Source organism: Enhydra lutris, unplaced genomic scaffold (assembly GCF_002288905.1).
Source record: "Enhydra lutris kenyoni isolate GAN:26980312 unplaced genomic scaffold, ASM228890v2 scaffoldscaffold10, whole genome shotgun sequence".
In the NCBI taxonomy this organism is placed as follows: Eukaryota; Metazoa; Chordata; class Mammalia; order Carnivora; family Mustelidae; genus Enhydra; species Enhydra lutris.
The window spans coordinates 35449257-35462876 of NW_019154094.1; the positions used below are offsets into that span (position 1 = coordinate 35449257).

A 13620-nucleotide genomic window follows, 5' to 3' on the forward strand; every position below is an offset into this window, starting at 1 on the left:
TTTTGTATTTCCAAAACTATGCCCGTACCTTCCAAAGCTTTGTATTATTTGTTGTGCATCTGGCTTTAAAAGGAGCGAGCCAGACCAAAAAGTCAAGGAAAGCTGAGGGTCGAGGATGGAGACGCCTCACAGGCCACGTGTGAAAGGAGAAAGAAAAACTACGACTCCCAGGAGGCGGCGGGGCCGCGCGACCGGCGATTCCCAGCATCCTTTGCGAGGCCCCAAATCGTCTAGGTGGCACGCGCCTCGAGATGGCGCGAAATGTCCAGGAAAGCTGTAGAAAGGTAGCCGTGCGAGATGGCAGCGATTGAGGCCCCTATTGAGCGGCTAGATGTCGCGCGCGGTTTGGAGAACGTGCCTGTGAGCGCGTGGCCCCCGGGGGCAGAGCCAGAGCCCTTCCAGGTAGGAGACGGGGCTCGACCGCCGAGAGTGCGGCGCGCGGGGGGACCGGTGCCCTTCCGTCTGGGGGGAGCCCTGCTCTGCCCGTGCACTGCGCGCGCAGCCACTGGGGTGGAGCTGGCGCCCGGCCAGGTAGGGGGCGAAGATGGATGGCCGCGAGGATCCGGTACGCGGTTCCCCGAGCTTGTCCAATTCTGTGGATGACTCTCGTATCCCAAGTTGTGTCCGTATTCTCGACTTAAATTTGTCTTACCCTGTCGGAGAGCTGTTTCGCGCAGGAATAGCTCTTAAATGCACAGGTTTTAGTCTTGTTCTATTAACCCTCCCTAATGACCTTAACAAGAGCAACGGGATTGCTCTTTTCTCCCCACAGACGGGCAGGTCCCTGAAGAACAAAACCAGGTGTTTTGTGAGGTCCCTTGGAAGGAGCCCTGAGAACCTGACTTTTTTTTTTTCCTGGCTCTGTTCTCAGAACTCACTGACGGATCGGGGGCAAATCATTTTACCTTTCTGGTTTGCCGGTGCCTCATGTGTAAGATAAGGCATGGGCCCTATTAATGGATCTCAGCCTATTGTTAGGGTTAAAAACTTAGCCCCTAGAATGAGACTTTGCTGCTGTGAGGTTTTGGGCAAATAACAGACTAGCCTCAGCTAAGCCTTCCGTGCGCGGTTAAAATAATAGTGCCTGTCTCCCAGATTGCTATGAGAATTGCAAGTAAAACACACTTCTTGGGGCGCCTGGGTGGCTCGGTGGGTTGGGCCTCTGCCTTTGGCTCAAGTCAAGATCTCAGGGTCCTGGGATCGAGCCGAGCCCCACGTTGCTTAGCTTGGCGGGGAGCCTGCTTCCCCCTCTCTGCCTGCCTCTCTGCCTACTTGTGATCTCTCTCTGTCAAATAAATAAAATCTTTAAACACACACGCACACACACACACACACACAAACACACTTCTTGGTTTGCTGAAAGAACCCAGTAAGTGCTCACTGCTTTTACCACATCAAAACCCTCTCCACTCTACCCTTCCCACCCTCTGACCTTGGCCTGCTCCTTGCCTATGGAATATGACAAAAAAAACAATGATGTTGGAGTGAAAGGAGCACTTGGAGGTAGGAGAGTGAGGTGCAGGGCTGAGCCATTTTGACTATTTCTTGGAGTCTGAGCTTCTTCATCTGCAAAATGAAAGTATTTAAAAATTTATAACCTTGGTCACATACACCATGAATACCCAGCTATCTGTGTCCCTCCTTCCTTGGGGTTGTTGTGAAAATCAAAAAAAAACATAGTAGATTCAATAGCAGTTTCAAAGAGTAAAGCAGGATATTAATGTCGGGAAAGGTTATTTTTCCTCAAACTACCTTAGGGCAGTTTTATGTTTAATAATACAGTTAAGGGGTGCCTGCGCGGCTCAGTCCATTAAGTGTCTGCCTTTGGCTCAGGTCATGATCCCAGGGTCATGAGATCAAACCCTCTGTAGGGCTCCGTGCTCAGTGGGAGGTGAGAAGTCTGCTTCTCCGTCTACCTCTGCTCCTTCCCCCCTGCTCATGCTCTCTCCCTCTGCTCTCTCTCAAATTAATAAATAAAATCTAAAAATAATAATAATAACACAGTTAGCTAGCACCATATTAAACACTAGTCCCTAAAAGCTTATTCAACACCAAACATTGCTGAATGTCTGGTCAAAAACACTGATAAATGTTTTCTTTATTCAGCAAGTAATTGAGTGTGTATAATGTGCTAGGCGTTAAGCTAGACAAAGAAGGTAAAATGGTGACAACTTTGCCTTTGAGCTTACAAGACCATATAGAAAGCACTTAGTTGCTGTGGGGGCCTGGAGAGGGGAGAGAGGAAGCCTTATGATTGATACTTACATGTACAGTTGATAGGCATAAGTGAAAATCTCGAGACTAATACTCAGTCCCTCAGTATTCTAACTGCCTGGCTATATGCATAGCTCTGGGTAGAGTTAGAGTTACAGAAAGAAGGTAAGATCCTTCCTCAAGGAGCTAATAGTCTAACCAAGAAGATAAAACATGCTTAAAACATATTTATGATAAGCCTTAAAGTGTCTTTAACTAGTTTGCTTTCCTATATTCATGCAGCACACAAAACCTGCCTTCTGAAAGGTCAAAACAGCTTTCTTACCCCAAGCCCTGCCTTCACAGGCATATACACACATAAGAATTAAGGCATGAAAAACTCAAGGTAAAAATAACTTTGTGTCTACTTTGCTTTTGAGTACTGTGTGAAAAGGCAAAAAGAACATTCACATGTTCACACTGGAAACAAGCCTATCATAAAGCCATCTGTGTTGAAAGCCAAGTAGAAAATAAACTAATTGATTTTCTTGAATGGAGAGTTGAATCTAGCCTTTTTTCAGGTTTCTGAAACCAGCCTTAACATATTTTTTAAGATTTCAACTTGGCCTTGACAAGAATTATCTGGCTCACAGGCTAATAGCTGCTTGGAGCAAAAACAAACTCATGGGGTAGAGGCCAAGTACAAAGATTCATGTAGCTGGTGTTTCAAAACAACCAAAAAAGGAATGAAGATTTTCACAGCACTTCCTTTAAATTCAGAATCAAGGCCTAGGTTTTAAGCCCAAAATACTACGCGGTGTCATACTTAAGTTCCTGGGGCTTTGATACAGAATTTGACTTAGAAAAGTCAGACTTTTGGTAAGAAGTTAGCAAGAGCTGCAATGAAACAGTCAAAAAATATTTCCTAAGCCAGCTGCTCTGTCCCCAGTACTGTGAAAAGTAACTCAGCCCCCATTACCATGTCATACCCCAAACCACATGACCATTTCCTTGACACATGTATTTGCTAGAAAGACAAGACTTGCCATTTAGATCCCAAAGTTCATGCTATTAATAAGTGCAAATCTAATTCCGAAAAGAGAGAAATTCTGTATGAATAGAGCCAAGGAGGTATATTTGCTTTTCAACATGCTGTCACGTGGTTTCCATTTCAGCTTCTTGAGTGACCATGGTTTATTTTTAAAAAAAAAAGTTTTTAAGTTTTCTGTCAAAACACTTGAAATCTCTGCCCAGTTCTTCAAGGGTCTGGTTTCTGTTACATCGTTTTGCACTGGTCATTTTGCATTTATTCCTAGCTCTTGTGTGATCCGTGTTTGCATTTTGATATATACCAGGAAAAAGTCATTTACGTTATTATGATACAAAAAAAATGATAAAAATCCCACTGACCGGTTCTTTCTAAATCCCAGCACATGCATCTAAGAAGCAATCAGGCAGTATATGTGGATGAATGAAAGAAGTCTGTGCTGGATCAATCCTTAGTCGTCCCCCCGCCCCCCTGCCTGAGATGGATAAGTAATGGAAAATAGAAATATATTCATATTGTCTCCTAGACAAAATTTTGGTTTGGGGCGCCTGGGTGGCTCAGTGGGTTAAAGCCTCTGCTTTCGGCCTAGGTCATGATCCCAGCGTCCTGGGATCGAGCCCCGGGATGGAGCCCCGCATCTGGAGCCCCGCATCGGGAGCCCCGCATCGGGCTCTCTGCTCAGCAGGGAGCCTGCTTCCCCCCACCCCCCGCTGCCTGCCTCTCTGTCTACTTGTGATCTCTGTCTGTCAAATAAATAAATAAAATCTTTAAAAAAAAAATTTTTTTTGGTTTAACTGTGTTTGCACTTGGAAAGTTTTAACTTCAGAATCTGTTGTTTTCATCACCCTGCCAGATAGCCTCCATAATTTATATTGAACGCCTATGTGCTAGCCACTAGAGTAAGCTTTTTACATGTATTCTCTCATTTTTTTCCTTCATAGCCACCTGTGACATAGATAGAAAGGAGATATTTAAGGAGATGAAGTAATGTGCCAGAAATATATGATGTTTTAAATATAAAATCTAGAAATAATATCTAGACGCATTTAAGGAAGCTACTGTTTCGAAAGTATAAACTGCCTGGCACACAGTACAGTGTTAGTTATTTAAATTTAATAATACCTGGGATTGGGGGGCAGATACAGGTATTATTCCTGTTTTATAGGTATAAACCCAAAACTTAGAAGGTAACTTGCCCTAAGTCACAATGCTAACACGAGCCTAGTTCTGTATGTGTCTCCTTTAGAACATTCTGTGTTCTACATTAAGAAGTTCCCCATAGCGGTGCCTGGGCGGCTCAGTCGGTTAAGCGGCTGCCTTCTACTCAGGTCTTGGTCCCGGTGTCCTGGGACGGAGCCCCGCACCAGACTCCTTGCTCAGCTTCTCCTCCCTCTCCCTCTGCTTGCAGCTCCCCTGCTTGTGCTCTTCTCTCTCACTACCTCTTTCTCTCTGTCAAATAAATAAATAAAGTCTTTTTTAAAATAAAGTAAATAAAAATTTTTTTTGAAAAAAGTTCTCCATTGGTTGTCCAGTGTTCATGCCTGTCACAGGTCTGTCTGGCCTCCTGCACACTTTGTGTTAGCCTCAATTGGAGACCTGAATCTTCATTAGCCATTTATATCTTTGACTCAATTTTCTAGCCATTTCCTGGAACAACTTTCAGCCTTCCACTGTGGGCATATCAATCAACAATCGGTTGTTTGCAAGAAATAGAAATACAATACAAACTAACTCAAGCAAAAAAACAGAAGGAATTGCCTTATAACAGCAAAATCCAAGAGTGGTAACTATAGGCAAAGTATAGCCAAAAATGGCTATACTAGAGAATAATCTTTTGAAAACTGTGGTCTAAATTAACATATGATTATGTAATTATTCATCTTTTCAGGTATTTTTCTAAGTGAGGTAAAATATCTTTCTGGAGTGGCATTTTACTGACTATTTATGGAGGAGAAAATGGAAATATATGGAGATAATAATGATTTGTGATAAGTATCGGTATCAGGGCTAAGGATTACATCCATCAAGGGAAAACAAATATTCTCTTTAAACAGGAAGTTTATCCAGAGGTCTCTATTATCCTTTGGAAAGTGTCTGCTGCTCATTTGGAATTAGATACCCTTTATAATCTATGTCTCTAAAAGATCTTAGATTGTGCATCAAGTTTAAATTCCAGAATCATTAAAAACGGTATCACTAGATTTTCCAATGTCTTTTTTTAATGTTTACATAAAAATAAGCAAATAACAGTATTTTTCCAAACCTATCCATAGCCAAATAAGTTCAACAGAATAATATGCTCTTCTGGTTAGCAAAGTACAGTAAGTCAGACTTGATTTCAAAAGGAGTTATCTGTGTCCAAAAAAAAAAAAAAATCACTTTGCAGTTTAGTGATTTATATAGTATATCAAAAATACGTATGCTTTTAAGAAGAAATCAATTTAAAAGAATTCTTCATAAAAAGTTTAACAAAGAGATAGTAAAATCTTCATTTTACAAGTGCTTTTTAAAATGTCTCAGTGACCATTTCATTTCAACCTTGACTCTTAAAAGCTGGAAGTAGATTCTGTCTCAGACAGCAGTCATTGAATTTGACTGATAGGGCATCCTTTTCTAAGCCGTTCTTTATCCCTTTAGGACATCTCCACTAAGCTAAAGCTGTAAGAAACGACAGAAACAAGAGAAGCTATTTCCGCTCTCCACCCCCAAATCACTTTTAAGCAGAGTGTTGGCCTTTCCCCGCTGGTACTCCCACTCATCCTCCTCCTCATCTTTCACAAGAGGATGTCAGTCCTTCCCCCAGCTCAGCATTGTTTAAAATAGAGGGTTTTGAGCCTAACTGCACAGCCCCACCGAAGCCTCCACAGGGAGTGTAACCACAGGGAGTGTAACCACACGTTGTTTAATGCTTTCTCCAGTTCCTGGCCCAGAGATGCAGTATGAATGGATAATCGACTGACGGATACCGGTTCAGGCTTTCCTCTAGATACTCTAAACTCTGCCCCTGAATTAAAAGCTTGTGCACCTGGTCCTGTGTAGTACGGCTCTTACGGACTGTGCTGTGCCAGCAGGCCAATAACCTTTATTGAGAGTTAGAATGAAAAACAGCCCATGAAACTGTTTTCTGGAAAAGAATGGTTTGGACAGACACATTGGTGAAATTCCTCTCCAGCCTCCATATCGGAAAAAGTCAATGCTGCTCCTGAGCAGGGAGATTACCCCTTATGGATAGTGCAAGCCCTGCATCTGATCGTATTTCCCTTTTGGCAGTGGCTGTGCTCAGGCAGAACCAAGCGTCCAGTTTACTTCTACACACTGTGTGTCTGAGCTCACTCAACTGGCTCCTGTTTTTCTCTTCAGCTTACATTTCTTATGTATTGTTCATTTATCCGAACTCTTTGTATGTCTCATTAAATCCTCTTGGGAACAAAGCAGGTGTGATACTGTGACTTATTTAAAGAAATCTATATTTGGTCCCTGTCCCCAATTCTGGCACAGAGCTCCTAAAACCCCTGTTATTTACTAAGTGATGAGAGCCACAAAAAGGTATCTTTTGTTATGTTAATGAGGCGAGTTTTGCGGGGATGGGGAATGCCTAAAGATGAGAGCTGGTTGCCCCTGGAGCCAACCATTTGATTAGAGTGTTGGAACTTTCAGTACCCTCACCCCCAACCTTCAATTGGGAGAGGCGCCTAGAGGTTGGAACATTTGCAAATAATAGCCAGAGATTTAATCAGTCCTGGCTAAGTGATGACGCCTCCACAAAAACCTGAGAAAACGGGGTTCAGAGAGCTTCTGGGTTGGTGAACGTGGAGGTCCTGGGAGTGTGGCATGCCTGGAAAGAGCATGGAAGCTCTTCTACCTTTCTCCAAACCTTACTCTATGCATCTCTTCCATCTGGCCGTTCCTGAGTTGTATCCTTTTATAATAAGCTGGTGAGCAATTCTCTCAAATTAATCAAGCCCAAGGAGGGGATTTTGAGAACCTCTGATTTACACCTTGTCGGCCACAAGTTCAAGTAACTACCTGGATTTGTGACTGGTGTCTGAAATCCAAGGAAGAGATCATGGGAACCTCCAGTAGGTATATAGCCCATCAGTCAGTAGCACAAATGACTGGTGTCCAAAGGAGGGCGGGGAGAACAGTCTTAGTACTGACCCATTAAACTGTGGGGTGTGATGGTATTGGATAAAGTCAGAACTGAGCCGAGTTGTAGAATACCCACCTGTTGCTGGGAGCATTGCTCGTTAGAGGTGTGGGGAAACCCCACCACGACCACCACGACACTGAAATTGGGTCCAAGAACACTAATAGCAGGTATAAATAAATGAGTTAGGTTCTATGTAAGCAAGAATTATTCTGTGCATAAAGAAATATGCTGGGCTCATGAGAGAGACTTTAATTTTCAAGGTTTAGAAATATGTTTCATTATGCTAAGTGAGGAAATAACCACACATCAGGTTTCACAAAGAGATTTTAGACTTGGGACTTTCTTCATTTTCTCTAATGTGAAAAACTTTTCCATATTATCTCTTTATCATTTAAAAAAATGGGATTTCTTTACATATATGTAATACATCTACATTTATTAGTATCTGTATAACAAATATGATTTTTGGAATTCTGTCCACAGTTTCTTGGCTAATGCCTATTCTTAACATTATGAAAACTCAAATAAAACTCTAAAGTAATAGTGTCTTTTTTTTTTTATAAGGTTGCTTTGATTCTTTTTTTTTTTTTTAAGATTTTATTTATTTATTTGACAGAGATCACAAGTAGGCAGAGGCAGGCAGAGAGAGAGGAGGAAGCAGACTCCCCATGGAGCAGAAAGCCCGATGTGGGGCTTGATCCCAGGACCCAGGCATCACCCACTGAGCCACCCAGGCGCCCCAATAATGTCTTTTTTAAACATCAAAATATATTTAAGAATTTAGGTAATCTTCAAATTAAGAATTCCTTAAATCAGTGGAAGACTGTCTTACAAAGGCCATTTTTTATTAATTTACTTATCATTTATTACTTTTTCTGCAGTGACTCATAATAAAATTCACACAGGCATTTATATTGTCAGATCAATGTGAAAAGATCAAGAGCCAAAGATAAAATACTTGACTGCGTTCAAAAACTAAGTTCAGCACTGATTTTTCTGATATCCAAAGCTAAGAGAAAAATGAAATTAATTATAAATCTTTCAGTTTCTGGTAAGAGAAAAACCTATTTTTTTCCTTTTGTGACCCACAAAATTCTGTGAAACCACAGAATTTTCATCCAAAAATTAACCTTATTTTTTAAATTGAAGAGGTGTGTTTTCAAACAATAGTATATAGTGTTTTGTCAGTTTTGTTTTAATCTATTTTTATATATGTTGCAATTAGGAAGTGTCCCATCCAAAAGCTGCCTGGAATATATGTGAAATACATAACAGACCATGCTGACTTAGAGTATTTCTGTTTTTTACAGTATACTCCTGACCATGTAGCTGGACCTGGAACAGACGTTGATCCCACACAAATAACCTTTCCTGGATGCATTTGCCTCAAAACTCCCTGCCTCCCTGGTACTTGCTCCTGTCTCCGTCATGGGGAGAACTATGACGATGAGTCACGCCTTATAGATGTAGGATCCGAAGGAAAGTGCGCCAAGCCAGTTTTTGAATGCAACATCCTGTGCCAGTGCGGTGACCACTGCAGGAACAGAGTGGTCCAGCGGGGTCTGCAGTTCCAACTCCAGGTGTTCAAAACGGACAAAAAAGGCTGGGGACTCCGTACCTTGGAATTGATACCAAAAGGACGGTTTGTCTGTGAATATGCTGGTGAAGTTTTGGGATATTCTGAAGTACAGAGAAGAATTCAGTTACAGACAATACACGATCCAAATTACATTATAGCTATCAGAGAACATGTTCACAGTGGGCAGGTCATAGAAACATTTGTCGACCCTGCCCACATAGGAAATATTGGAAGATTTCTCAACCATTCTTGCGAGCCAAACCTGCTGATGATTCCTGTCCGAATTGACTCAATGGTACCAAAGTTGGCACTTTTTGCAGCCAAAGACATTTTGCCCGAAGAAGAACTCTCTTATGACTATTCAGGCAGATTTCTTAATCTAATGGACAGTGAAGACAAAGAAAGGCTAGATCCCGGGAAAATAAGAAAACCTTGTTATTGTGATGCCAGATCATGTGCTGCTTTCCTGCCTTATGACAGTTCACTCTTCTGCCCCTTAGAAAAACCAAACATCAGTTAGGAGCAAAAGCATGGGAGGAGTGCATTAGGCCTCTCCCAGTGGGTGACAGTGAGAAGGAACTGAAGGGGTTTGGCTCAGCCCCTTCCCAGATCCTCTCTTACAAGCACTTTAGCCTCTGGGTAAGGCTCTGCTCTGTGTTAAGCGCTTGTGTTTCATTATAGGGAAGGGTGGTGGTTGTCGGGCTCCACCTCTGGTTGCAGAAGTTTAACTCAGGAATACAGCACAGGCTATGAATCGTCTAGCAATATCCATTCTCCCTTTCTACAGTGGAATTCTCAGTTTTTAGCTGGGTACTTTTCCTAGTTAGATGTGGCTAAGTGACTATGTACTAGCTAATGAGACAGAAGCAAAAAATGGTGTGTCTTTAAATGGAAACATGTTTCCTTATCCCACTCTTCCTGTTGGCTAGAGCATCTGCATATAGCTGGAGCTGGGGCATCCATCCCAAACCCCAAAATTACCCTAGAAAAGGAGGCCATTCATAAAATGAACAAACTTAACAGGAGACTGAGTGCCAAACACTCTGGAACTCTGTCATTCCTGATCTGATACCTCTGGACTTTTAGGTGAAAGTCCCTTGTTTATGCCACTATTATTGTCAGTTTTCTAGCACTAGCACCAAACCTCATAATGATTCAAGGAAATCCTGTGGCTACATACCGAAGCCTTGCTTTCCAATTAATTTAATCAGTAATAAAGTTGATATTTTCATCTTCATTTCTGTGACTCCTGCATCTTATTTCTCATTTGTATAGAAACACAAATCAAGGAAAATGGCCTGATTATCACCTGCTAAAATTCTGTAATTACCACCAATAGTGAAATAATAGAACCAGGATGCTGACTTCCATGAACCTAACCAAAAAAGTCCTAAGAGGAAACAAATTAAAAACGTTTTGCCATATGTGGGCTATGTTCCAAATCTTGTAAAGTTGTGCTTCAAAACTTTAAACAGCTTCAATTCTTCGTGTGTTAGTAATATGAAAATAACCCTATCAATACCACAAAAAGGGATGGGAGTTTTATAGCTCCATTCAAACTTCTGAAGAGGCAAACATCTTTAACTTCCTTCCTTAAAGCAAGGATGTTGAAAAACAAAGTTAATATGGAGATTTATCAGATATTTTGAAAGCTAAAATAATTATTTGGCTACTATAGTATTATTTAATAAATTCTTCAATTTCTTCTCTACCACATTTAAACCCAGCCACCAGGAGGTCCTACATTTTATGTTAAAGGGATCCATATTATACATACTTCTGTATGATATCATAAGTGAGATAGTTGTATACTTTAAATGAGTGAAATGTATGGCATATGAACTATATCTCTATAAGCTATCCAATAATAAGTATATTAGGGTTTGCATGTTTGAATTATATTATTATATTTTCTGAAATGATGCCATGCAAACGGGATAATATAGGGTACTCATGAAATGTTCTGTTGTCTAAAACAACAAATTTTTCCTCCAATCAAATCATTTCTCCCTGCCAACCTTCCTCTAGAACTTTGCTTTCTCTGAAGGGGTCCTGCTTTTGGTAAAGCAGTTTGTACCACTCATTTCAAGACAGCCCTACTTCTCCTCACAAGCACTAAGATACTTCCGAAGCAGTAAGGAAGTAGCCAGAAGGAAAATGTTTGGCTCACTGTTTAACTCTACAGATACCCTTTCCTACTTCCTTCAGCCCTTTCTCTATTGAATGTCACCATCTGTGAGTCAGAGATACCCACAGAGGACAATCTTCAGTTCAAAGACATGAGCAGCATCTTCCTCTTCGTGCCTCTGCCAGAGACAGAACTCACTGAACATAGACCCTTGGAATTTTCTGTACTCATGCCCAAGTTTATTCTTAAATAGCACATAAATTATTCTTAAATAGTTTATTCTTAAATAGTCCTGGAAATCAGATTCCTCTTGTAAGAGTCAAAATAGTCTATTCCAAGTCTTTTCTAAACACTGAGCTAACTGCATTCACTTTATTGGCATGTTTTTTTTTAATGGTGACACTTCTACTTTTGAGAACAAACATTAAAAGATATATTTCTGTTTAACTATTATCTTAATAAAAATATATACATTTTATAGTTATAAATTACTGCAAATTAAGAGTGTAAAATGTGGCATATACCTTCTTGGAATATATAAAAAATTATCTTTGAAAAAAATTGTCTTTGAAGTCAATTTCCACTGACTTCATTAAGAATGTAGAAATGTGGGGCGCCTGGGTGGCTCAGTGGTTTAAAGCCTCTGTCTTCAGCTCAGGTCATGATCCCAGGGTCCTGAGGTCAAGCCCCTCATCAGGCTCTCTGCTCCACAGGGAGCCTGCTTCCCTTCCTCTCTCTGCCTGCCTCTCTGCCTACCTGTGATCTGTCAAACAAATAAATAAAATCTTTAAAAAAAAATTTAGAAATGTATATCTCGGAAACAATTTTGCCCCAAGAATAATAAAGATCATACTGGAAAAATAAAGCTTTCCAATTTTTTTAAAATGATTTTTTACATTCCTAATTATTTACAAATTATCAGTGGTTAAATGGAAAATTTTGATTTAATTGAAAAGATTCCTTTCTCCCTTTTGTTCTCAATATTAATACCAGTACCAGTTAGCTCTGAAGCATAAGCCAGGAGGGGATTCAGGACATCCACAGAAGACTAACTTGGATAAAAAAGAAGATTTTAACCCCAGTCTTGTTAAAAAGTGGGGAGGGAGGTGGAATTTGCCCAAATTCTTTTCATTCTCTTGAGGGTTTCAAAGAGTCTTTTATCTGTGTAGTGTATTTCTAATTACAGCTTTGGCACTGTTCAGTTTATTAGTGTTGAGCAAGTTACTGAACCTCTCTAAGCCTACTTCCCTTTTCTGGATAGCAATATTGGGAAGATCAAATGAGTTAATACATGTGAAGGGTTTAGTACAACAACTCAGTACAAGGATAGCTACAATAAAAAAGAATTACAAGTGTTAACAAAGATGTGAAGAAATCAGAACTTTCGTATGTTGCTGGTGGAATCATAAAATTGCACAACTATTTTGTAAAGCCTTTGGGTTAATTCCTTAAAACATTAGATATAAAGTAACCACGTGTTCCAGTAACTCCATTCCTAGGTATAGATCCAAGAGTAATGAAAACATGTCCACAGAAAAGCTTGTGCACCAATGTTCATAGTGGCATCATTCATAATAGCCAAAAAGTTGGCATGCCCCAAATGTCCATTGACTGAGGAATAAGTAAACAAAATGTGGTATCCTTACCATGGAATATAATTCAGCCATCAAAAGGAATGAATACTGACATATGCCCCAATATGAATGAACCTTGACAATATTATGCTAAGTGAAGGAAACAAAAAGCTACATATTATATGTAGCTTTGTGCTTTGTGCACTACAAAAAGTACACAAAAAGCTACATATTATATGACTCTATTGAAATGAAATGGGTGGCTCAGTTGGTTAAACATCTGCCTTCAGCTCAGGTCATAATCCCAGAGTCCTGGAATCAAGTCCTGGGATGGAGCAGGGAGCCTGCTTCTCCCTCTCCTATGTGCACCCCCCTAGCCTTGTATACATTCTCTCTCTCTGTGTGTCAAATAAATAAATAAAATCTTTAAAAATAAATAAATAGGGTGCCTTGGTGGCCCAGTGGGTTAAGCCTCTGCCTTCAGCTCAGGTCATGATCTCAGGGTCCTGGGATCAAGCCCAGCATCAGGCTCTCTGCTCAGTGGGGAGCCTGCTCCCCCCACTCCCACCTGCCTCTCTGCCTACTTGTGATCTCTGTCAAATAAATAAATAAAATCTTTTAAAATAAATAAATAAATAAATAACAAATCAATATATATGAAATATCCAGAATATGCAATTCCATAGAGATATAAAGTAGATTAGTATTTGCCAGTGGCTGGTAGGGAGGGAGGTATAGGAAGTGATTGCTCATAGGTACAGGGTTTCTTTTCAGGGTAAGTATACTAAAAAGCCCTCTCAGGGGTGCATTTTATGTTACATGACTTATACCTCCATTAAGCCGTTATAAGAAAAGGAAAGAAGACGTGGGTGCCTCTCCCTTGGAAACTGGTCACAAATAATGGCTGAACACTGCTATAGGGAAGAACTCAGAGAGACACGTCTCCAC

The 13620-nt window shown here is 40.6% G+C and overlaps 1 protein-coding gene across 1 annotated transcript; it reads left to right on the forward strand.

Annotated features, from left to right (window-relative positions):
* Positions 1-251: 251 nt before the first annotated feature.
* LOC111144124 (histone-lysine N-methyltransferase SETMAR) lies at positions 252-10207 on the forward strand. The gene is given in 3 exon segments (XM_022498277.1): positions 252-286; positions 288-402; positions 8702-10207. Coding segments are annotated over 3 exon segments (939 nt in total). The 3' UTR covers positions 9491-10207.
* The last annotated feature ends 3413 nt before the right edge of the window (positions 10208-13620 follow it).